The sequence below is a fragment of the Trachemys scripta genome, chromosome 1, assembly GCF_013100865.1.
Source record: "Trachemys scripta elegans isolate TJP31775 chromosome 1, CAS_Tse_1.0, whole genome shotgun sequence".
In the NCBI taxonomy this organism is placed as follows: domain Eukaryota; kingdom Metazoa; phylum Chordata; order Testudines; family Emydidae; genus Trachemys; species Trachemys scripta.
Window position 1 is genome coordinate 72,438,694 of NC_048298.1, and position 24,363 is coordinate 72,463,056.

A 24,363-nucleotide genomic window follows, 5' to 3' on the forward strand; every position below is an offset into this window, starting at 1 on the left:
AAATCATACCCCAGAAACTAGATGAATCTGTTTTCCAGCCAACAAAACCATCCCAGCAAAACCAACTTAAAGCAAAAATGGTGAAAGGCTCTTCTCAATAAAGACCATTTCCCTGCCACAGTGCAGCTTTCTATGAACAAAGATTTTGAGAGACTAAACTTGGAAAACTTCAGCATGGAAGGTTAAAGTTACAAGTAACTGAAAATAAGGGGGTAGAATGGAAATATTGTTAAAATTAGTGATGGTGAGTGTGATATGCTGACTCTATAATAAAAGATGACTATTCAGATATACAAGTGCCTTTACTTTCTCTCCTGCAGGCAGTGCATTCATTTGCTAAAAAAGATTCTTAGGAGAAAAGCTCACTTATTCTGTTGCCAAGTTCTATAAGAATACTGCTTGAATGAGATTACAGCAACGATGCATAACCAAGAGGGCAAGCTGTGTGAAGAGGCAGCGGGAGGCAAATCCTTAGGGCTCTGAGAAATGAGAACTGTCTATCCCCAATTCTAAACTACTTCCCTCTTGAGGGAGCTTAAAGTCAGCCAATCACATTTTATAGTTTGTTTACTACATGAGTATTTCAAATAAAAACAAAGAAAGCAAGGATTTTTTATTTCAGAAGATACTAAACATCTCATAAAAATACATTGTGAATAGCTTAAGTATTTCTCTAGAATACTGATCTGCACCTCTGATGGTTCTTCTTACAGCGTATGGCTTGAAGAAGTCTTTCCATCACATTTAATTCCTCCTCATATGGAATGCTATCAGTAAGAAATTCCAAGTTTCCTCACTGCTAATTATGTATATGGATGTGCAGAAGAGGATACCCTAGAGAGTCTACAGCTTAGTTATTTTTGCAGCCTTTCCCTTGATAACTGATCAAATTTGAACTCATCCATGTGTCTGGAACAGACTCTCTTCCCCTTTGTGTCTGAATAATCTTTATCAGATGTAGAGACTCATCTGACATTATTTATTGGCTGTCAAAGCAGGGCGAGATATTGCAAATTAAACTATGAGATGAAATTTTTTCAACTTGATATGAATTAATGCCTCACAGTGCTCAAAGGGGACCATTTACACCTCAAATGCACCTTTTCATTCAAACTCCAAAACATAGCATTTTAATATATGGAGGAATACATTTTATAAATATTTACCACTTTTGGAATAAACCTTTATGAAGTGAGGTTCTTCATTTCTGTATTGCACCACATTATACTGACCATACTATGTTTGTGGCTATTTAAAATTACAACCTTAAAAATGATTTTCTGAATGCTACGGAAGATGGAAACATTCTGTTCTGAAAAAAATTTAACTGCTGCCATGGCTGCAGGCAAGTGTACAAAAATTAACATTTTTATAGCTACATCCAGAGCTAAATATCATTAGCATTAGTAAACATCACCATAGCCCAACTTAAAAATAAGTCTATAATGTTTACAAGGTTTGGCTGAATGTTTTCAAAGAGGAAAAAATTCTCAGTAGACGGAACCATTACTATTAGATTTAAAGCAAAAGCATGGAAAAATGCTCTATCTATAAAGTACGCTTTTCTATCCATGATGGTTCGTAACATATTAGACCTTATCATTTTATAGCACTAGCCCAGAACTGATTAGAAGGTCTTAGACCAGGGCAAGTTTTATTCCTGGGGGGGGGGGGGGGGGGGCGAGCGGGGGGGGAGGGAGGGGAAGGAGGAGGAAGGGTATAATAAAAGCCTTATAATATAATTTATATTTTGGGTTTCTGTATTCTGAGCTTTCAAATGGCATAAGGAATGCAATCCTAGCCCTGGCAGTTCCTTTAGATAGTGGGTTCACATAGTTTGCCATCCTGTTTCTCCCTATTCAATGGACATGATTTCAGCAGCTAACACCACCAGAACTGCTAGAGCTAAAAACAAATGCTTTATGCCATCTGAAAAGCAGCATGGAATCCCAGCTCTCAAAATGGTAACAAGTCTCAAACTAGCAATTTGGGATACTGGCTGGTAAAAATCAAGCATAGAACTGAAGTGGGGAATAAAGCAAGGTGCTAATTTGAACATTTATTGTAAAAAAGTTCAATATCCCATAATCTGCTTGAGCTAGAAATATTATTTTCAGACCAGTACAAATGTTTTCAGGATCAATGACCCTCTCCAGCACAATCCTGGACCAATAATCACAACAAACAAAAATAGTTGCCATATATTCACATTAAAAAATATCACCTATAATACAAAGTACCAGTCAATGCATGTATTTAGTGGATTGATTTAATTCACTGAAAAGAGAAGATAATCTGATCTATGGTTTTTGTTGTATTTTCTGAAGGAGAAATTCTATTTGTAAATTTAGATTTGGCTGTCCTTTTTTGGTCCTTTTACTTAATATTTTATAAGCTTCCATTTTCTTTTGCTTGTAGAGCCTTTGAGCTTCTTCTCTTTCTTGTTTCCTTTTCTCGACTTCCTGGAATAAAAGCAGCGAAAATATAACTGACATGAGTAAATCAGAATCAGTACAAACCCTAGATGTGATTTTTAAATAATACAAGCATCCTTGTGAAAATATTGGAAGTTGGGTACCATACTGGTTTTATGGCCATCACCACTTTTAAAAGAAATCTGAGAGCTGAAGAAGAGTCAGATATTGTAACTGAAACAAACGTTCCATTGGAATGAAGACTGTGATGGCAACTTCACATCTGTGTCACAATGGTACTCTCTACAATAAAGCTAAAGCTCTTTCGTCTTGCACACAGACCTTTCTATAGGGCTGGCTGAGGCTGTAGAACGAAATCCCACAGGAACTAAGGACCATCACAAACCTCACCGCCTTCTTTTCCAAGGGCAAGACTTTTTTTTTTTTAAACCTGCTTTCTGTATCAAATACACTGCAACATACATATTAAAAAACAAACTAAAACAAGAAATAAAAGCCTCCTCACTAAAACAAGACACTCCACTGCACACACTTATCCCACTGGGGAGAGAATGAGGAAAAAAAATCAAAAACAAACAGGTTACAGATGTTAGTCACATCACATAATGCACTACTGGAAAGCACTCACATACTACCAGTGACAAGCGTGGTATAAAACTCTTTATATAATTTTATTCATAGGGCAACTTTAGGTGCTACTATCAATATTTTGTTTTACACTGAATAAATTACTAAAGCAAATTATATTTTTAATGAGCATGATAACTAGTTTGATACACTGAAATGATGTCCGATCAAAATATGTGAAGCTGTCACTAATCAGACTAAAGGCTTGCTTCAATTTATTTGGATGGCTGCTCTGATGGGATTTTATGCTTTGAAACGCAACACTGTAAAGGCCACAAAGACAGATGTCTTAGCAGCAGTGTGCATGTCAAGAGATGCTAGTTTATCAAATGCATATTATATTCTTTTCATTGCATAAATAGGTGTCAGCGTTTTGTAGAAATTAAAAACACATGAAAAACAATTTTATGCAACAGAAATATTTCATAATTCAGCAGGAATAGTACTTTATGTTCTATGAAAATATAAAGTGAGTTAAATCTAAATAACCCAAGCAAACATTTCTAAATAGGAATCCCAAAGCAGCTGAAAAATCTAAATAATGACAAATACTAAGTCCCTTTCATATACACAAAGTGTCGATAAATGAGTATTTTATTAATGAATATTACTGAAAAAATACTAAAATGTATGGCATTGGAAAAAATATATATATCAAACCTTCCTAATCAATTGCATTTCATGCAGGCCAGACAAAGAGTCATCAGAGAAGAGTTACTTTAGATCATTGCTGACATTGGGCTTGAAACAAATTATTCTGGAGCAGGAAGAATGACCCTGTCCATGTGGAATATGCAGGATGGCTTGAGTCTATAAATATAGATTTTGGAGGCTTTTCTTGCTGACACGACTACAAGAAAACACGTTTCTATGGAAAGGAAATAAACCTGACTTGTGGTTTCAACAGATATGCAGTCTTAAGAATCATTAAGATCATTGTGTGATCTATTAGAAACTTGATGTGTCAAGATTTATAACACTATTTAGCACATAAATTAACTCCTCACTTAACGTCCTCCTGCTTAACGTTGTTTCCAAGTTACATTGCTGCTCCATTAGGGAACATACTCATTAAAGTTGTGCAATGCTCCTTTATAACGTCATTTGGCTGACTTTACAAGGGAGCATTGCACAAGTTCCTCTTCTCCGCCTCCTCCCCTTCCCCGCGCTTCCCCTGCTGCCAAACAGCTGCTGGCAGCGCTTAGGATTTTCTGGGAGGGAACGGGGAAGCTGCCCCCCGACCCCGGCAGGCAGGGCCACCCGGAATGCAGGGGCTTTAGGGGCTGCAGCGCCCTGGGCTAAGGGGGAGAGATAAGAGAGAATGCTCCCCCCATGGCTCCCCTCCCCTCCCCCAAAATGAAGTTGAGCACAGGGCCCCACTAACTCTAAATTCGACACTGGTGGGAGGGGGAGGAGCGGGGAAGCGCTGAGTCTCTGATTCGGCATGCTCCGGAGGTGGAGTGGGGGTGGGAAGAGGCGGGCCTGGAGTGGAGCGGGGACGGGAAGAGGCAGGCCTGGAGCATCCCCCAGCAAAGTCAGCACCTGTTCTTCTGGTGGGGAAGCTGCTGCTGTGCAAGGCGCTTCCTAGCGTCCTTGCCTGCCTCATTGTCTGCAGAGGGCTGTGCCTGTGTGGGGTAAGCCAGGGGCACGTCCCCACCACAGTACAGTACAGTATATAATGCCTTTTGTCTGCCCCCCAAAAATTTCCTTGGAACCTAATCCCCCGCATTTACATTAAATCTTATGGGAAAATTGGATTCATTTAACATAGTTTCACTTAAAGTTGCATTTTTCAGGAACATAACTACAGCGTTAAGTGAGGAGTTACCGTAGATGCAAGCAGCAACGATGGAAGGTCTTAGACCATCTTGTAAAAACCCTGGTTTTCTGGGGTCATTTTACCTTGGCATCATTAGGAGGATTTTGCATGTTCTGAATAAGTGGAACACCTGAGTAAAGTTAGAGGACTCTCTTTGGGGGAGCATCCCCTCTCTTTAGAGCCTGTAGTTCAACAGCCCTGCTGTCAAGCGTAAGTAGGACACAGGCATGGAAAACCTGCCTGCGGAATAGATGGGAGTGAAGACCTCTGAGACCACGCTAGGTCTGAATACCAAAGCCTTTTTGATCAGTGGGGGTGAGGATGACTTGCCTCCCCCTTCATCTTCTGAATCACTTTTACTAGTGACAAAAGGGGGAAGCAAAGAAAAGATGATTCAGCTATCTGTGAGCCAGAGCCTCCATTCTCAGAGATTTCTGGTAAGTTTCCTTGGTGAAGAGTCTCGCACCTTTATGATTTAACTGCATGCAAATATATCCCTTGGGGAGTGAGGAGGGAGGGCGCTGGATCCCTGCATATAAATTGGTCTGATGTGTTCAGGGTCCATTCCAAGTTGTCCATCAGCTGACAGCTTAGCATGTTCACTTCTTTGGTGAATGAGGAAAAGACATAATAAAGCCCTGTAGCCCTGTAAAGAAGTTTGAATTGCCTCAAGTGTTTACACCAAGAAAGTGCAACCCAAATATCTCCATCTGCGGGAGAAGTCATGACTCAATAGATCTGGAGAGGCGAGCAGTAAAGTGGAGAGTAGAAAGAGATGTAACTATTTTAGTATCAACCAGCAATTAGCTTATGTTCTGATTAAATTTTATTCTAGTTAGTGTGACTGTTGAAAGCATTCTCTATAAAGTGTCCTTTTTTACATAAGGGGAATAAATCATATCAAATTCACATTATATGTGCACCTCCATGACATAATATTCTCTCCCCTTATGAAAGCCCCATATCTCCAATGCCTTTACAATAATTTCCACCGGTATTTAGTGGTTGTTTTACCCATTTTAAGAAGAGATGACCAAAAACAAATGCAGTATCCAAGGTGAGGAAGTTCTACTGATGTATATAATTGTATTACCGTTTACATACTTATGACCCCTACTTAATCCTATCTTTTTGACCACAGCATATGAAAAAGTCATCTTAATTGAGCTCTACATGAATAAATCTTTTCCCGAGTTAATTCTGAACCCAGCATGTGTGAGTAAATTGTTCTGTCATTTTTTCTTAAAGGAAAAAAAAAAAAAAAAACTTTACACAAATGATATTTTTCTCCACCGTGTCAGAATCCCATGCAAATGTCTGTATGCATATTCTAGTATTTTATAGTTTCCTACTGGGCTGCCTACACATCTTTTATCAAGCCAAGATTTTAAAAAGCAACTAGTAATTTTGGCCTGATTTTTTTTAGAAATTGCCGAGTACCAGCATTTTTTAAAAACCAAGCCTTTAACATGGTTCAAGTTAGCCACCCAAAAAAATCAATAGTCACTTTTTAAAAATCTTGATCTAAACATTTAAGTGGCAAATTTACTTGGCACACAGATGAATTAGCGAAACTGTAAATGAAAGCAAGATTTATAAATTAATTACTGAACTCCAATTTGCTTTAGCCAGCCAACCACACAAAACCTGCATCCTGACTTCAGGTGCCATTTTGTGCTCCAGAAACTTAGCTTTCATTAAAGAGTCTTAACCTTGATGGTTACCAAGAAAACTTTCAATACCTGAATTGAGGGTAGATTGACAGTGACGCTGTCTCAATTGCGGATAGCTTAGAGCAAAAGCTCCAACAGGTTTCAACAACTCTATTCATCTCATCATTTGCTAACAGAAACCCCCAACTGTGATACCTGAGGGCCAGGATTTCCAGAAGTAACAAAGCACTTAAACCTACATCATCTCTGACAGGTGTTGCCCAACCTGTTCTTAAAATCCGTCAATGATGGGGATTCCACAACTTCCCTTGGAAGCCTATTGAAGAGCTTAACTACCCTTAGAGTTAGAAAGTTCTTCCTAATACCTAACCTAAATTCCCCTGGCTGCAGACAAAGCTCTTTATTTCTGGTTCTACCTGAACATGGAGAACAATTGATCCCAGTCCTCTTTATGACAGCCCTTAATGATCTGAAGACTTATCAGATCCCCTTCAGTCCTCTTTTCTCAAGACTAAACATGCCCAGTTTGGGTTTTTTTTTAACCTTTCCTCATAGGGTCAGGTTTTCTAATCCTTTTATCATTTTTGTTGCTCTCCTCTGGGACTTTCTCCAGTTTATCCACATCTTTCCTGAAGTGTGGCAACCAGAATTGGACAGAGTACTCCAGCTGAAGCCTCACCAGTGCAGAATACAGCGTGACAATTAACTCTCATGTTTTCCATATGATACTCCTGTTAATACATTCCAGAATTATATTAGGTTTTTTTTTTTTTCCAACTGCATTATACTGTTGTCTCATTATGAAAATGTGTAGTTTCCAGAATGAGTGACATCTCAGTCAGCATCACAAATGGATGGCATGGGGAGATATCACAACTTATTTTTCCCCAATCAAAAAATCAAATCCAAGAAGTCCAAGCAGGGCAGCCAAACCTCACTGAAGGAAGCCAGATCAAAGAGCACAAGGGGCATCAAGTCCTGTGAAGCTTGAGCTTAGCCAGATAGGCACAATGTATATTAAAACCCACAAACAGGGGGAACAAAACTAAGGAAACCCAGTGCAGTGCAGAACAGGAGGGCATGAACAATCGTATTTTAAGACTTACACTCTGTGAGTGGTGTTTAATCTGATTTCGGAGACAAAGAATATCATTTACTTCCCCCCTCCAATTTAACCTCTGGACACAACCCTGCCCCAAAGATCTCAATTTAAAATTTATTCACCTCTTTCTTCTTGGCACGTTCAGCCTTTATTTTCTCATATTCTTCTTTTGCTTTTTGATTAGAAGTTTTCTTTTTAAACTTCCTCTGAGTCATATCTGACCTGTAATGGACAAGTGTACATGTAATTAGCTCATGGGTATTTAGATTACCACAATCATAACTGTAGCACAAAGCAGTATTGATCTAGTATAGACTATTTAGGAATTAAGTGGCTCTAAGAAGAAACCGTGAATCTTTACTTAAAAAAAAAATAACAAAAACCAAAAACAAAATACCCTCTTTTTTCCACAACAACAACAAAAAAAGCATTTGTCTCTTTATTCTCATGTCTGCTTGGACTGCAACGTGTTCTTGATTACACAAATACTAAAAATCTCACTAAATTTCTATACCAAAAGAACGCTTAGTCCTGCCATGAGTGTAGGGGACTGGACTAGATGATCTCTCGAGGTCCCTTCCACTCGTAGGATTCTCTGATGCTTACCTGATCCAAACCTTATGTGGCTTATCTATTTATCACAATCATGATAGGAATCAAGGATGGCAATCCAATATATCAGGTTTCTCAGTAAATTCTTAATATACCAGGGGCTGAACTACATGGAGCTCTGTGCACAAAGAGGAAGGGCAGGGAGTTGTTATAAGTAGTACAGTGCCTCTTGTGTCCTGCGCATATGTCCTACAGAATGAGGGGTTGCATTAGGGATATTTCTGGTCCCCACATCACCACCCTCTTCAGAATGCAGATAATTCCATGTAGTAATCTAGCAGGAGGTAATGCAGTTTAGCATGGGTAGAAGTTTCCTGCCACCACACTTCTCCCTTATGGGATTTTTCTGTGTAATATAGAGTTATCTACCTTCATGATTTTGTTCAGATTCCCAATTTTTACATTATTTAAATAGCATGGAAGGTAAATAAGGGCTCAAGCCATTACCAAAATTTAAACCTGTTACCTTTGAAAATACTTCAGCGACACAAACTAACAGGTGGACAAATTCCTTCATGCTCTATAGTTTAGATTTCAGAAATGACAGCTAACCAGTGCCATCTAGCAAACATGATATAGGCTCAGTCAAAAAAAAGGAAAGTTCAGATACTATGTCTTAGAACTCATGCTGCCATTCAAAAGTATCTCATTTATTTTCTGCAGTAGTCATCCGTTTATTTTCAGCTCCATCAGGTGGCAAGACTGTGTACTAACACCTAAAATTGAGAGCACACCATTTTGAAAGTGTGCAACTATTTTAAATAGTAATGCAGTATACAAAGACAAATGCCAAAAATAAATAGAATAGAAACACCATAGACAAGATTCTATTTGATATCCCCTACACTTTAATACAGAACATGGTAAAGTGGCAAATAATCCCAAACTATGTTAACTAAGATTCAAATGATTAAAAAAAAAAAAAAAAAAAATCACAATTAATCAGTTTTAATCGCACTGTTAAACAACAGAATACCAATTTAAATTATAAATATTTTTGAATTTTTTTCTACATTTTCAAGTATATTGATTTCAATTACAACACAGAATACAAAGTGTTTAGTGTTCCTTTTATATTATTATTTTTTATTACAAACATTTGCATTGTAACGAAAAAAAGAAATAGTATTTTTCAAATCACCTCATACAAGTACTGTAGTGTAATCTCTTGATTTTGAAAGTGCAATTTACAAATGTAGAATTTTTTTTTTAAACCATAACTGCACTCAAAAGCAAAACAATATAAAACTTTAGTTTTACATTGTCGACTCAGTCCTACTTCTTGTTCAGCCAATCGCTAAGACAAAACCAGCTTGTTTACATTTATGGGAGATAATGCTGCCTGCTTCTTATTTATAATGTCATGAGAATGCCTATTCTCACTTTCAGGTAACATATTTGAAAAAGTAGAAAAACATCCAAAAATATTTATAATAAATTGAAATTGATATTTTATTATTGTTTAGCAGTGTGATTAATCACAACTATTTCTTTTAATCTAGTTAATTTATTTTGCATTAATTGCTTGCATTAGCTGCGATTGACACCCCTAATATTAACTGTCATGCATCAAATGCACACAGCACATGTAATACAGCAGTATTCATACACTCAATAAGAGCAAGCATTTCTGGAGACTGAATTTCAAGCAACTGTAACACATGAATACAAAGTGACTGAAAACTATCTACTTGTACAACCATATTAATTAGTATAATAATTTAACTGTTGCACTCTAATGCATTAAGTATTTTTAAAGATAAAGTGATGGATTTATATACTTAAAAACAAATACGATGCAACAAGATTTCTAATTTGCTCTGGCCAAAGTTCCAATGACAGCAAAATCCTCAGAAGTGAACATTATCACTAGAACAATTTTTTAAGTCTCAGCATCCCACCTGTGAATTATGATACATAACAAGGGGATAGTTGGAGAGACATCAGTGATATAATCCATCACAGAGTATCATCATCCAGTACAGGGGTCTCAAACACGCGGCCCGGTTATTATTCCCCTGCAGCTCCCATTGGCCGCGGTTCCCCATTCCCAATTTTCAACATCCAATTAAACCATCCAAGGTTTAATTGGATGTTGAAAATTGGATGACCTCTAGTTCTTGTGTTACGAGAAGGAATAAACAACACTTCCTTATTGACTTTCTCCACACCAGTCATGATTTTATAGACCTCTATCATATCCTCCCCTTAGTCATCTCTTTTCCCAGCTGAAAAGTCCCAGTCTTATTAATCTTTCCTGATATGGCAGCCGTTCCATACCCCTAATAATTTTTGTTGCCCTTTTCTGAACCTTTTCCAATTTATATCCTTTTTGAGATGGTGCGACCACATCTGCACGCAGCATTCAAGATGTGGGCGTACCATGGATTTATATTCACACAGTATTAGTATATTTGAGCAAATGCAGGAGAGATGTGAGTGGGGTCACTGAAGGATTTAAAGAAAGAATGGATGTTATCAGATTAAGGTTTAATTGGATGTTGAAAATGGGAAAGTTTGTTCTGATTTGAAAGTTTCCTTTCCTCATCCACTAATCGGAGCACCTTGAATATGCGAACACCTTAAGACAGGGTCTCTCAAACTTGGGGTCGTGACTCCTTAGGGGGTTGCAAGGTTATTATGTGGGCCTCCTGAGTTGTCAGCCTCCATCCCCAATCCCTGCTTTGCCTCCAGCACTTATAATAGTGTTAAAAATAAAAAATATATAGCACTCAGAAGCTTGTTTTGTGAAAAGAATAACCAATACAAAAGTTTGAGAATCACTGCCTTAAAATGATATGCTCAAGTGAAGAGATGTAGACAAGTGGGATAAAATAACAGCCTCTGGAGACTGCATACAGGAATATGGTGTCCAAGTTGCAGCTGTTAACAATGAAAAAAGAAAGTGAAGAGTCAAAGGTTACAATGGCTAAAATTATATAGTATGCAAGAACCATGGTCTAAAGACTGAAGTAGGTGACTTATCCAGTGGGTGCTTTTGATTATATGTAGTGGGTAGAAACCTACTATACAGCTAGCCTAAGTAAATAATTGAAAGATAATACAATTTTTTTCAAACTGTTATTATGGGTTGCCTACGAATGTTCTAAATTTAAGGTTTATTGCTTAGCTGGGATTGGAAACACTTTCAGCACAAAATACTGAAATTCACTTTCTGTGAATATTTACCCAAATAAATTGGATAACTTGAATGGCTGCAGACACAAAAAGTCTTAAGAAACTGTAAACATCTGAATTAAGCTGTGTAAATGTGTGTAAAGTATTTTCTATTTTCACACTATTTTCACAGTTCTAGAATTGAATCATGGACACTGTGAGCTATGAATTGTTTGACAAGATGAAAGATGATGAACTTCTCCAGTATTGTGAGAAGAACAGTTAATCTGAATATTGAGCTGTAGTTAAAAGGTGCTGGGTCAAAATTAAATTTATTTTCAAGTAAGGTGACAGGACTCAGGTGTAGTAGGTTCAGGCATGTTGAGTAAGTTGATTATGGAAATGTATACAGAGGAAGCACAATGAGATTATATGGAAAAGAGCCCAGGCAGGACCCCATTTATAACATATTTTGCCTCAAACTGCTCTAGTGCAGACACATTTGGAGGACAAAACATATGTAATGTGTGTTTTTAAACAGCTTCCAAGACTTCAGAAAAAAAACAAGGAATACCTTATCTAATTTAACATGCAAGCAAAAAGCTGTTTAAAAGGAGTCACCCAAATTGGAGTTTTGCCAGGACACCACTAATTTGACCAAGAATACTCTGAAGCACAATCCAGCTCAGACAGAAGTCAGTGGAATCTTTTCATTGACTTCAACAAGAATGAAATCAGGGCCACTGTGACAAGCAGCACAAAATCTAACAGATTTGCTTTGCAGTCCAAAAAACAAAGACCCTGACAATCTCCAGAAGCACTTTATCCCCCCCACATCATACTAGGCCACTGGCTGAGAATATCACCACCTAGTAAATTACATGTAGCACAACAAAGATTAGATTTAGCAACCAATCATCTTACCTTTAAAGAGAAATAAATAAGGATTTTTAAATAATAATTTTAACATTAAACACAGTATTAAAAACCAGTTGTTCATTTCTCCAAATAAAAGTTCAAAGCTATTTATTCCATACAGACTATCATTTTCCTGTTAACATGAAAGTAGTGAAATTAGGACAGAAAAATGCCTTTTGCATTCACACTCAACATAAAATATAAACTGAAATTTAATTACCATTCTCTTCCAACCAGTGTAGTTTTAATTTAAATTCCTTTATTGCTACAGGATCTGTGCAGGCATCTCAGTTAGTAGGATTTGGGGACAAAATTAGTAAATTATTTGGCCCAGCATCATTATTTCATTCTTCCACTGAAGTCGCATGGAAAAATTCTCATTATTTTAGAGGACTCAAGCAATGTTTCCACTAATTTTTTCCATCCATGTGTAGAATACATTTTGTTATGAGCACTGAGGTATGTGCCTATGTGCGCCACCAGTAGAAAAAAAATATATATATATTTTTTTTTTAAAAAGTTACCATAGGGATAATTAGTCCAGCCAGGACAGGTTAGGCATTTTAGAACTCACTAGTCAAAGAATTAAATTTAAGTGTAAGAGAAATAAAAATTATGAAATGCATAGACCAGTCAAAACACTAAAATAACACTTTGAAAGAATAAAATTACAGCTAATATATATGCATTGAAGGAAGTACCAAGAAGTAACAATAATAATACAAGTATGTGTTGGAAGGTGAGCGTGAAAGAGACTGTGTGTGTGTGTGTGTGTGTGTTGTCTGCTGGGGAAAGCTGTAGGCTGTCTCTTTAAGACACTTACTGAAAGCTCTCCTGCTCTGTGTTGAGCCCTGTTGTCTCCCCTCCCCTGCTCTGTGGAGATGGGGTACATGGGCAGTGGGAGGGAGAGAGACAGACAGACAGTGTGACCTGGCTGCTGGGGAAATCTCAGAAATAATGCACTGTCTCTTTGAGAAAGGCACTCAGAATCCAAGGGCTTGTCTACACTTACCAGGGGATTCATGCACAGCGATCGATGCATTGGTGGTCGATTGACCGCAGATCACTCTCCTATCAACTCTTGTACTCCGCTGGATTGAGAAGAGTAAGGGGCATAGATAGGAGAGTGTCTCACGTCGACATCACGTAGTGCGGACCCTGCAGTAAGTAGATTTGAGTTACGCTATTCATGTAACTCAAATTGCATAGCTTAGATAGACTTTTCCCTTTAGTGTAGACAAGGCCTCAGACACTCACCATTCAGACCACAGCAGCTCTGAGTCCTCCTGAGCCAGGCTGTCCCCTCTGCCCTGCTCTGTGGAGATGGGGTACAGAGGCGGGGGCCACGAGACATCCTGACATCAGCTCCCTCCTCCCTCCCCCACAGCGCTCTGCACAGCCAGCAGGAAGGTCCCGGGAGCAGCTGCAGGATGGAGCAAAGTGGGGATAGGGGCACCTGAACACATGCTGCCGGCTGTGCGTGCTCTGCTATCAGCTGGGGGGCACTTAAATCTCTCCTGTGCAGCTGCCAAGTGCATAGCTTACAGGGAACACAGGACTCAAGCCCTAATTATTGTCAGTTTTGCTTTCTGGTTCTGATAAAATAAGCTCAAAGCTGTTGTCTTCAGGTTTCTAACAATTCAGAATAAGTTTTAATGTTAAGAAAACATGTCTATTCATTAGGATCTTATATTATCTATTCCTTTACTTAAAGATAACAAACCAACTATAGGACCTTAGCTGTGGCATCAGGTGCCTTAAGAAGGAAGGGGAAAAAATTGTTTTAAAAATGATACTTACGTTACTTTTGTGCTGCATTTTTGTTCTAACAAAACTACAGTTCTTTTAGATTTTGATTGTTTCTCAAGCATTTTCTCTTCAGCTAAATAGAGATGCTTCAAGTGCTCTGGGTAAGAATCTGTATATTGAACTTTCCATTGAGGATGTGCCTTTCCTTCCTTTTTTAGTAATTTCTTGTATTCCCGATGGATCTTTTGCTTTCTCCAAAATGCAAATCCTTGTCCTGAAGCCATTAGAAAGAGTGAGTTAGACAAACTATCTTAACTGCTACTATAGACCGGGGTTCTCAACCCTTTCCCCCCCCCCCCCTCAGCCCCCGTCCTTCCCACAACATGCTATAAAAACTCCATGGCCCACCTGTGCCAGAATAACGGATTTTCTGCATATAAAAGCCAGGGCCGGTGTTATAGGGCAGTTGCCTGGAGCCTCATGCCATAGGGGCTCCCGCGAAGCTACATTGCTCAAGCTTCAGCTTCAGCCCTGGGTGGCGGGACTCAGGACCCTGAGCTTCAGCCCCATGTGGCAGGGCTTCAGCTTTCTATCTTGGGCCCCAGCAAATCTAATGCTGGCCCTGCTTGGCGTCCCCAGTCCCCTAGTTGAGAATCATTGCTATAGACAGGGCTCCACTGTTTTAAGTTGTGTCAAGAAAACTGAGAAAGGCTTCAAAACATGAAGGTGAAAATGGCTGGTCCCTACATTAGCACTTAGGCTGCTTGCACTGATACAGCTGCACCATTGTAGGAAAACAGTTGTAAAACATGGTAGTGTGGGTCCAGCCTTGCTGATGATAATCATTTAAAAATACTTGGATGAATACACCAGATGATTTATAAGGTCTCCTTCCTGCTTTTACAAATCCAGTTTTGAACAGTTTTCACTTATCACAATCTCTTGCTTTCAGCCCTATGTATGAGATCAAAGGGAATTCATAAAGATGGTCTCAAAGAAGCATTGCTAAAAATAATCTTGGATGCCCAAGAAATATGCAACTACAACTGGAATAAAACTGGCTCAGTTATAGAAGTGCAATGCTTTAAAGTATTTTTGAATAAAATATTGTCTTCTCTTTCTTCATTTACCTGTTTTTTATAACTGTCCAGGGAAGAGCTCTCTCTCAAGCCTAGAAATATATGCCACACTCAACATATACATGACTATTATAAGCATTCACTCAAGTCAAAGAAAAAAATAAATAAATAATTGTTCCACTTTGTATAGCCATTTATCAGTGTTAGAAGCATAAATGGGTGTTTTCTTTTCCATCCAGAAGGATTAAACCCATTCTGGAACTTGGATAACAGCACATGGTTTCCATACAAGCTTTTAGTTGAATCATTCCTGCTCAATGGCCAAAATTTGAGAGTTGCTTGGCTCACCCTCCAGTGTCTTCTCTAAAACACTTTATCACGGACAGTTAGACATACCTGATGAACCTTACTACGAATGAAAGAATGAGAATGCATTTGCAACACATGTATTTCTTTACATCCAACTAACCACAGAGCTGGCCTAAACCCAAAGCAAAGAAAGCTTGGGAGCCCTTCTGCATTCTGGGATCTCAAGAGCCAACTAGTTACAACTCTAGCAACTCCTCATTACAAGGTGGGCCCTGTTAGATCAAGACCAGCCTTATTTATTTACAGTTCTCCAGTTGTCAGGGATCAGGGTCTAAGCTAAGGAGGGGAGTCAAGTATCAGGGGGTAGCCGTGTTAGTCTGGATCTGTAAAAAGCAACAGAGAGTTCTATGGCTCCTTTCAGACTAACAGATGTATTGGAGCATAAGCTTTCGTGGGTGAACAGACGTATGGTGGGCATTCACCCACGAAAGCTTATGCTCCAATACATCTGTTAGTCTGAAAGGTGCCACAGAACTCTCTGTGTAGGAGAGAAGACCCAACTGAGCCTGAGTCCCCTCACACCATCCCACGGGGGAATCCTACTTCCACAAACCGGGCGGGTAAGAGGCATGGGGCACAGCCAGCACCACTCCTCGCCACTGTAATGGTCTGAGAAGCGCCAGGCTTGGCTGCAGCCCGTGAGCACAGGGCAATCCGGGGCTTATGACACCACGTGCAACGACGGCAACAGGCTCCGAGCGGCTGCGGGCTGCGCGAGCGCTGGGCACAAGGGACCGGGGCGGGGAAGGTCAGGGACGGCCGTTGGGGAGAAAGCGCGAGATCCCCCTAAACGCTGGAGTCCGCGCGAGGCCGCGGCGCCGCTCCCCCTCCCTCCCCCAGCAGCAGGAGCCGCGGGGCCCGGGCGGCGGTTCTCTCCCCACTCACCCTCCCGAACGTTCCCCAGGAAGCTTTGCCGCGGGTCCGGCCTCCATTGCCGCTTTCGGCGGGGACCCTGGGCCGCCGCGGTGTTTTTCTTCGGGGCAGCCCGGCTCCTCGTCGTCACCGCCGGTGCCATCAGCCTTCCTCCGGTCCCTCACACTCGTCGTCGCGCTCTGGACACGTCACCAAACAGCGCCCGCCTCCTAGCAGGCGGATGACGACCTCTGTTCGGTGTTCGATTCGCCAGCCTGACCACCTGAGGCAGGGTGGAGCTCGAGACACCCGGCCGCCAGGCATTACAAATCGAGCGCCGAGCAAACTTTCCTTCCTTCGCCGCTGCTACCATGTCGCGTTCCCTTAGCTCCCTCCCGCCCGAACCGGCAGCGGAGACGGTGGCCTCCCGGCTGCGGGCCGTGGCGCAGTTTCTCAGGCGGGCGCTGCCGCTGTGCCAGGCCCACACGGTGGAGTTTTACACGCGGGGGCTGTGGGAGCAGCTGGTGGCTCTCTCTCCCGAGACGGTGCTGGAGGCGTTGAGCGGGGCCGGGCTCCTGCGGCAGCAGCGCCCCCTGGAGGAGGCCGCCGGCACCGCCAGGCCTGGGCTATGGGGTAAGTGCCAGAACTCCCGTTAGGGGAGCGTTAGTGCCCCGACGCTGCTGGTCCCATGGTGGGCGCTGGGGTCACTCCCTGGCTGACTCTGCCCTCGTAGCTGTGTGACGACGGCATGATCGGTGGCCGTCACGGCCTGGCAGCCGGCATAGTGTTGCCCCCGGGGCACCCCGCTGGGTGTTTCTCTTCAAGCCCCAGCTCCTGGAGTCGGGTGATTCCGTAGATGCTCAGCTTCCCTTTAAAAGAAATGCCAGTAGCCCTCCCGATTGCGAGAAAAGTTTGACCACGGGACTTGCATGTACAAAAAGATCAGACACCAGATGGTGAAGTTTAGAGGAACCCCACATTTATTGTTTAAAGGATCGTGATTTTTTAAGCCAAGCTCATGATTTTTGATCGCTTGTGGTTGGCAGTGCTCCCTCCGCAGCATCAGAGGAGAGACTCTGCAAAGCACGAGACTGCGGTATGGACATCCTGCGCTGCGTTGTCATGCTGCAGGGACATCACTGCCCCACCTGCCGCCGCAAGAGGGACCATCTCAATGTATTGTGAGATGGTTGGGCAGTTTTTTGGTGCCATGTTATACTAGCGTGTTCAAAACTTCATGTGGGGTTCCTCTAATGAAAAGATGCAAGAAGCAGTGAGGTCTGATCAGTCATTATAATAAAAATGTAAGGGTGAGAAGACAGAAGAAAGAGAGCCAGACATTCAAGCTGAGAAACTGAGAAGGAGCCAGAAAACAATACAGAATGGCATCTCAGAGAGAGATGGAAAAGCCAAATGGAGGAGATGGAATTGTAGCAGGGAGAAGAGCAGCTTGGTCATCAGTACTGAGACCAGTGCTGCTGTTCAACATATCAGCAATCTGGAAAATGAGGTAATAGCTATGTGGTGGTATATGCTCATGATTCAAAATTATTTAAGGTTAGGGAGGACTGAGAAACTCCATTTGAGTCTCAAAAATTAGTTGATGAAGTTGTAGACAATTATGCATTGAAAGGAACAATTTAAAATAGGTATGCCCAGTGCCAAGTTTTCAAGTACAGTAACTCCTCACTTAATGTTGTTAAGTTGCTGATCAGTTAGAGAACATACTTGTTTAAAGTTGCGCAATTCTCCCTTATAACATTGTTTGGCAGCTGCCTGCTTTGTCCGCTGCTTGCAGGAAGAGCAGCCTGTTGCAGCTAGCTGGTGGGGTCTTGGAACCAGGGTGGACCAGCAGCCCCCCTATTAGTTCCCCGTTCCCTGTGCAGCAGCCACCCAGCAGGCTATCAATTGCTGGCAGTTCAGCTGTCCCTCCCCCACTGCCATGTGCTGCTCCCGCCCTCTGCCTTGGAGCTGCTCCTGGGAGCCTCCTGCTTGCTGTTTAGTAGGGGGGCTAATGTCAGGGTGTCCCCCTCCCCCATGCTCCTGCCCCCCACTTACGCAACCTCAATAGAGTGGGAGGGGACATGACACGACAGGGCTCAGGACAGAGGGAGCTTGCAAGCAGCAGCTGTTGTCTCAACTTGCTGACCTACTTAAAAAGGCAGTGTATTTAAGAGTGGGGTCAGCGTACTTAAAGGGGCAATGCGCATCTCTTGCTCTCACACACACAGGGTGTGTCTCTCTGTCTCTGTCTGCCATGCTTTCTCCCCTCCCTCGATTTGTGCTGCCTTGTAGAGTGTGAGGCTACATTAACAACAGTGTGTTAACCCCTGAGGGCTCAGCCAAGTGCTTGTGCATCATTTATCAGTAAGGCATTTTGTGGGAAATATCCCACCCTCTTCCACCCTCTGACTTTACCACCTCAACCAAGCTTCACAAACATCATTGCTGTGTACAGTATTAAATTGTTTGTTTAAAACTGATACTGTGGGTGTATATATATATATAACAGTCTTTTGTCTGGTGAAAAAAATTTCCCTGGAACCTACCCCCCACTTTTTACATTAATTCTTATGGGGAAATTGGATTTGCTTAACATCGTTTTGCTTAAAGTTGCATTTTTCAGGAACATAACTACAGCGTTAAGCATGGAGTTACTGTACAAGATCCAGGCATCATTGTGGATTTCTTAGTGAAGATATCTGTGAAATGTGTATCAGTGTTGTTGTTTTTTTTAAAGTGAATAAAAGTTTGTATGGAGAAGAAAACAGAAAATATGGTAATGCATTTATTTAAATAGATGGTTCATTTCAGTTTGAATAATGTGTTAAGTATTGGTCATATTATTTCAAACCCCAAGATAAATAGAAAAAGAGAATGGAGAAGAGAAATGAAAATGATTGAAAGTATGTATAGTAGTTATTCAGTATTATGAGAGATTTAAAAGACTATGCTTATTTAGTTTGGAAAAAAAACTGTGAAGTTATGATGTATAAAATACTGTAACTTATAGAGGTACTGGTTCAGGGAACTAATATACTTTCAATGCGCAAAGGAATGTGACATCGAGGTTATATATCCAAAATGCATTACCGCAAATTTGGATAAAATTAGGGTTTCCCTTTACATATGGCAAGACCTTCACCTCCTAAGAGTTAATGAGAAGTTCAGGTCTGATTATATGTACAGAATCCCCAAATTGTATAAGATGAATGGCATGTAGAAAACCATTCAGGCGCCCACTGTTTTTAATTTAAGTTGTCTTATAATAAGGGGACACTAAATGAAATTTAAAGGCAACATTAAGAGTGGATTAAGCAAAATGGATTCTCTACACCAAGTAAAGATTGCTAATAACAATTAAAATATTTCTACAAAGTAAAAGATTGCATTTTTAAAAACTGGCACAAAATAATTGTTTTGTGCAATATTTTGAACTGTCATATGGATGCCAAGTGTTTAATATTGCTTAATACAGGAGGGTGATTTCTTTATTAACTGATTCCAAGAACATTCCCATGTAATTTCCATGTAGACCAGATTTTCATATAAGGAGCATATAACGGGTGTAACCCTCATTTCATTTAGCTTAAATAAATTCAGATCCAGTTTTAGACATAGAGAATACCTACTCTATTTTTCATGCATCTAAGACCTGACATTTACCAAGTTACATCTCATTTATCTAGCCATGATTTAGATCAGGGGTTCTCAACCTTTTTCCTTCTGAGCCCCTCCCTCCCCCAACATTCTATAAAAACTCCACAGCCCACCTGTGCCGCAATAACTGATTTTCTGCATATAAAAGCCAGGGTGGCATTAGGGGGTAGCAAGCAGGACAATTGCTTGGGGCCCCATTCCACAGGGACCCCCATGAAGCTACATTACTCAGGCTTCAGCTTCAACCTGGGGTGGTGGGGCTTAGGGACCTCGACTTCAACCTCATGCAGTGGGACTTCGGCTTTCTGCCCTGGGCCCCAGCAAGTCTAATGCTGGCCCTGCTTGGAGGCTGCCCTGAAACCTACTTCGACCCCTGGTTGAGAACTACTGATTTAGATGACTGTAAAGTTAGACACAGATTTTCTAAAAAGTCTGTAACCATTTATTTTGCATTTTTATACTGTAAATTGCTCAAATATTCATGGTATAATTTTAACTTTTTGGCACGTTTATTGTTTGCCTGAAGACCTAGTTACAGATGCATGAGCTGACTGATTAATGGACATACTAGATTTCATGTGGTGGGCAATCTTAAAGTTAAAAAGCTTTGAGAAATTCTGCCTTTGTAACATTTCAAAACAACACGCACTACAATTCTGTACTTTGAGGAAACAATTGAGCTGTCTTTGATATAATTGGGTTTTGGTTTTTTTAGCTGCCGGCTAAATAACAATTTAAATTGTTAGGATTATGTATACAGATCATAGCATGCTAATATTACATGATGATCTAAATATTTATGTTTGCTGTCCTGCAACATATTATTTAGTGATATAATAGAATGCAATGAGTTTAAGAAATATTAGTCTCTTACTTCCTTTTATTCAGTGTATACTTGTAAACATATCTTTTAACAATACAAAAGCAGATATCAGAAGGAGTGCTGTATTTTGGTATTCCTATATTTATGGAAAAGCCTTTTTTTGTTTTTTTGCAAATAGTTTTGCCTAATTAAGTAAAAATGATGCAGAAATGGATAGTTGGATCCATTTAACAAGTTCTATTTGAGGTTAACGTTGGCACAATAAGGACATGACTATTTTACAGATAATCCTTTAATGAGCTCATTGCATGCATTTCCAATACATTGGAGTTATTTATTTACAGCTTTCACATATTACTATGAAATAAGCCAGACTAACTATGCCAAATAGGTCACTGAGCATAAGTGGGCAATATATATTTACTTTATTTGTTTATAGATAACTTGCAATTGTTTTCACTTCCCCAGATTAAATGCAAATATTTCATCTAATCTTCATCAACAACTGAATTGCCCTTAGTAGAAAGAACAAAAATGTTTCAGTCACTAATGCTTGGTTTAGGATGGTAAAACAGATGTGTTTTAGTCTATGTAATCTTTCCCATCACATTGTTAAAGAAATGCATACTTCCGTAGTTAACAAGAGTTTCTTGTTTTCATAGATTCATTATAGTAAAATATTTTCCAAAACTATGCTATTATTCCTGTTTGAGGGGAGGAAAAGGTAACAGTACCATTGTAATGACAAAGGACATATTTTCCCCAAGTTTTAATTTTATTTATTGATGTTAGAAACCAGTATATTTAAAAGATAAGAACCTCTCAGGAATACCTCTACCTAGCCAGATGTTGAGGAAGGAATCACTCAGAAATCAAAATGTGTTTCCAGCATACATATATAAATGTTACAGAAATGAAAGTTCATTCATATCTGTTTCTTATTCATTTTACATATGCTAAAGAAGTATTTTAAAATATAGCCTAAAGACTTTAAAATCTATATTTTAAAAAAAGTGCTTAGTTAATTTTGGATGATTATATGCAAATGAATGGAAGAAATAAATTGTGTTGGAAAAGGGTTTCTTATGATTGCCCTGAGAGCAACACATTTTTATTTTAATGTAGTAATGGCTAAAAAAGACTATATTCTTGTAATCCTTGTCTTTATAACTCATGATTGTATATGCCAGGTTTACAAAAATGCTGAAAGGAAATTTACTGGATGTTGGTTAGTCTTCAAGAAATCTAATTCTAAGCTAAATAAATGTGTAAATATATGTTTATAAATTTATATACATAATATTGGATTGGATTGGAATTTTCACAAGTTTTACAATAAAAAGTAGTAACAACAATGCTGTACCACTTAAAACATCACAATGCCTGTGAAACAAAATTGGAACACCTCCTCCCCAACAGGAAAATCAGGTTGTTTTTTTCCTTTTGGCAACACCGATGAACAGCTGGCTAGTAGAGAAATCCCTCTGCAGTTTGAGATTTAATACTCAATCTCTGTCATACTCCCAACAATTGCTGGCCTGTAGCCTTGGTTGTTGACTCCCCCGACCTCTAATCTAGGTCTCTTGCTTGACAGATTAGTGAGTTGTCTGTATTGTATCAAACCTAAGGATTTCTATGCAATTTTTATTGCTTTTGGCTATACTTATTTTGTGGATTTGTGTGAATTTCATGGAATTCTGTCCCAGGGAATTGAAAATAAGTTAAATGAATAAACCTTTATTTTAAAAATACATATTTTTATTTTTATTTAGTAATGTCGATAAGGAAACAAAAAGAATCATGTATAGTTTCACTCCTTGAAATAAACCCAGGGCTGATTTTTTCCGGCCAGCGGTGTAGAGAGAAAGTAGAGAGAAATTACTAGGGCTGTCGAATAATTGTGGTTAACTCGCGATTAACTAAAAAAAATTAATTGCGGTTAAAAAAATTAATTGTGATTAATTGCACTGTTAAACAATGGAATCTCAATTGAAATTTATTAAATATTTTGGATGCTTTTCTACATTTTAAAATATATTGAATTAAATTACAAATATTTGCACTGTAAAATGATAAACAAAAGAAACAGTATTTTTCAATTACCTCATACAAGTACTGTAGTGCAGTCTCTTTGTTGTGAAAGTGCAACTTACAAATGTAGATTTTTTTTTCAGAAACAAAATAATGTAAAACTTTAGCACCTACAAGTCCACTCAGTCCTACTGCTTGTTCAGCCAGCTGCTAAGACAAACAGGTTCATATACATTTGCAGGCGGTAATGCTGCCTGCTTCTTACTTACAATGTCACCTGAAAGTGAGAACAAACGTTCACATGGGATTTTTGTAGCCGGCATTGCAAGGTATTTACATGCCAGATATGCTAAACATTCGTATGCCCCTTCATGCTTCGGCCACCATTCCAGAGGACATGCTTCCATGCTGATGATGCTCATTTAAAAAAAAAATGCGTTAATTAAATTTGTGACTGAACTCCTTGGGGGGAGAATTGTATGCCGCCTGCTCTGTTTTACCCACATTCTGCCATATGTTTCATGTTATAGTAGTCTCGGATGATGATCCAGCACATGGTGCACATTTTAAAAATGCTTTCACTGCAGATTTGACAAAACGCAAAGAAGGAACTAATGTGAGATATCTAAAAATAGATTCAACACTCGATCCAAGGTTTAAGAATCTGAAGTGTCTTCCAAAATCTGAGAGGGATGAGGTGTGGAGAATGCTTTCAGATATCTTAAAAGAGCAACACTCCGATGCGGAAACTATAGAACTTGAACCACCAAAAAAGAAAATCAATCTTCTGCTGGTGGCATCTGAGTCAGATGATGAAAATGAACATGAATTGGTCCGCACTGTTTTGGATTGTTATCGAGCAGAACATATCATCATCATGAACGCATGTCCTCTGGAATGGTGGTTGAAGCATGGAGGGCAATATGAATCTTTAGCACACCTGGCACATAAATATCTTGCGATGCCAGAGCCATGCGAACGCTTGTTCTCACTTTCAGGTGACATTGTAAACAAGAAGCAGGCAGCATTATCTCCTGCAAATGTAAACAAACTTGTTTGTCTGAGCAATTGGCTGAACATGAAGTAGGACTGAGTGGACTTGTAGGCTCTGAAGTTTTACATTGTTTTATTTTTGAATGCAGTTTTTTTTTGTACATAATTTTACATTTGTAAGTTCAATTTTCATGATAAAGAGATTGCACTACAGTACTTGTAATGGGGGAATTACAGATTAACACGGCTGCTACTATGAAACCTATCACTTCCTTTTGTTTTTTTACAGTGCAAATATTTTTAATCAAAAATAAATCTAAGTACATTTTGTATTCTGTGTTGTAACTGAAATCAATATATTTGAAAATGTAGAAAATATCAAAAATATTTAAATAAATGGTATTCTATTATTGTTTAACAGTGCGATTAATCGTGCGAATAATTTTTTTAATCATGCAATTAATCACAGTTAATTTTTGTAATTGCTTGACAGCCCTAGAAATT

The 24,363-nt window shown here is 39.5% G+C and overlaps 2 protein-coding genes across 2 annotated transcripts in view; one reads left to right on the top strand and one right to left on the bottom strand.

The window, feature by feature from the left end:
- Nucleotides 1-2,039: 2,039 nt before the first annotated feature.
- On the bottom strand, nt 2,040-16,554 carry CCDC59 (coiled-coil domain containing 59). The gene is made up of 4 exons (XM_034772248.1): nt 16,386-16,554; nt 14,104-14,326; nt 7,779-7,878; nt 2,040-2,462 (listed from the first exon to the last, which is right to left on the bottom strand). The coding sequence occupies exons 1-4, from the start codon at nt 16,513-16,515 to the stop codon at nt 2,301-2,303; spliced, it is 615 nt and encodes a 204-aa protein (XP_034628139.1). The 5' UTR covers nt 16,516-16,554; the 3' UTR covers nt 2,040-2,300.
- A 131-nt stretch (nt 16,555-16,685) lies between these two features.
- Nucleotides 16,686-24,363, top strand: part of METTL25 (methyltransferase like 25) — a 97,783-nt gene continuing 90,105 nt past the window's right edge. Inside the window, exon 1 of the mRNA XM_034766101.1 lies at nt 16,686-16,985. Coding sequence (XP_034621992.1) covers nt 16,724-16,985 — 262 coding nt within the window. The 5' untranslated portion in view covers nt 16,686-16,723. The remainder of the gene's footprint in view (nt 16,986-24,363) is intronic.

Bases quoted from the DNA above. Each gene is read 5' to 3' on its own strand.
- CCDC59 (XM_034772248.1), bottom strand. From the start codon at position 16,515: ATGGCACCGGCGGTGACGACGAGGAGCCGGGCTGCCCCGAAGAAAAAC. The intron at 7,879-14,103 runs GTAAGTATCATT...TGTCCATTACAG, and splicing joins AAATGCAGCACAAAAGTAAC to GTCAGATATGACTCAGAGGA. The intron at 2,463-7,778 runs GTGAATAAATTT...CTTTTATTCCAG, and splicing joins AACGTGCCAAGAAGAAAGAG to GAAGTCGAGAAAAGGAAACA.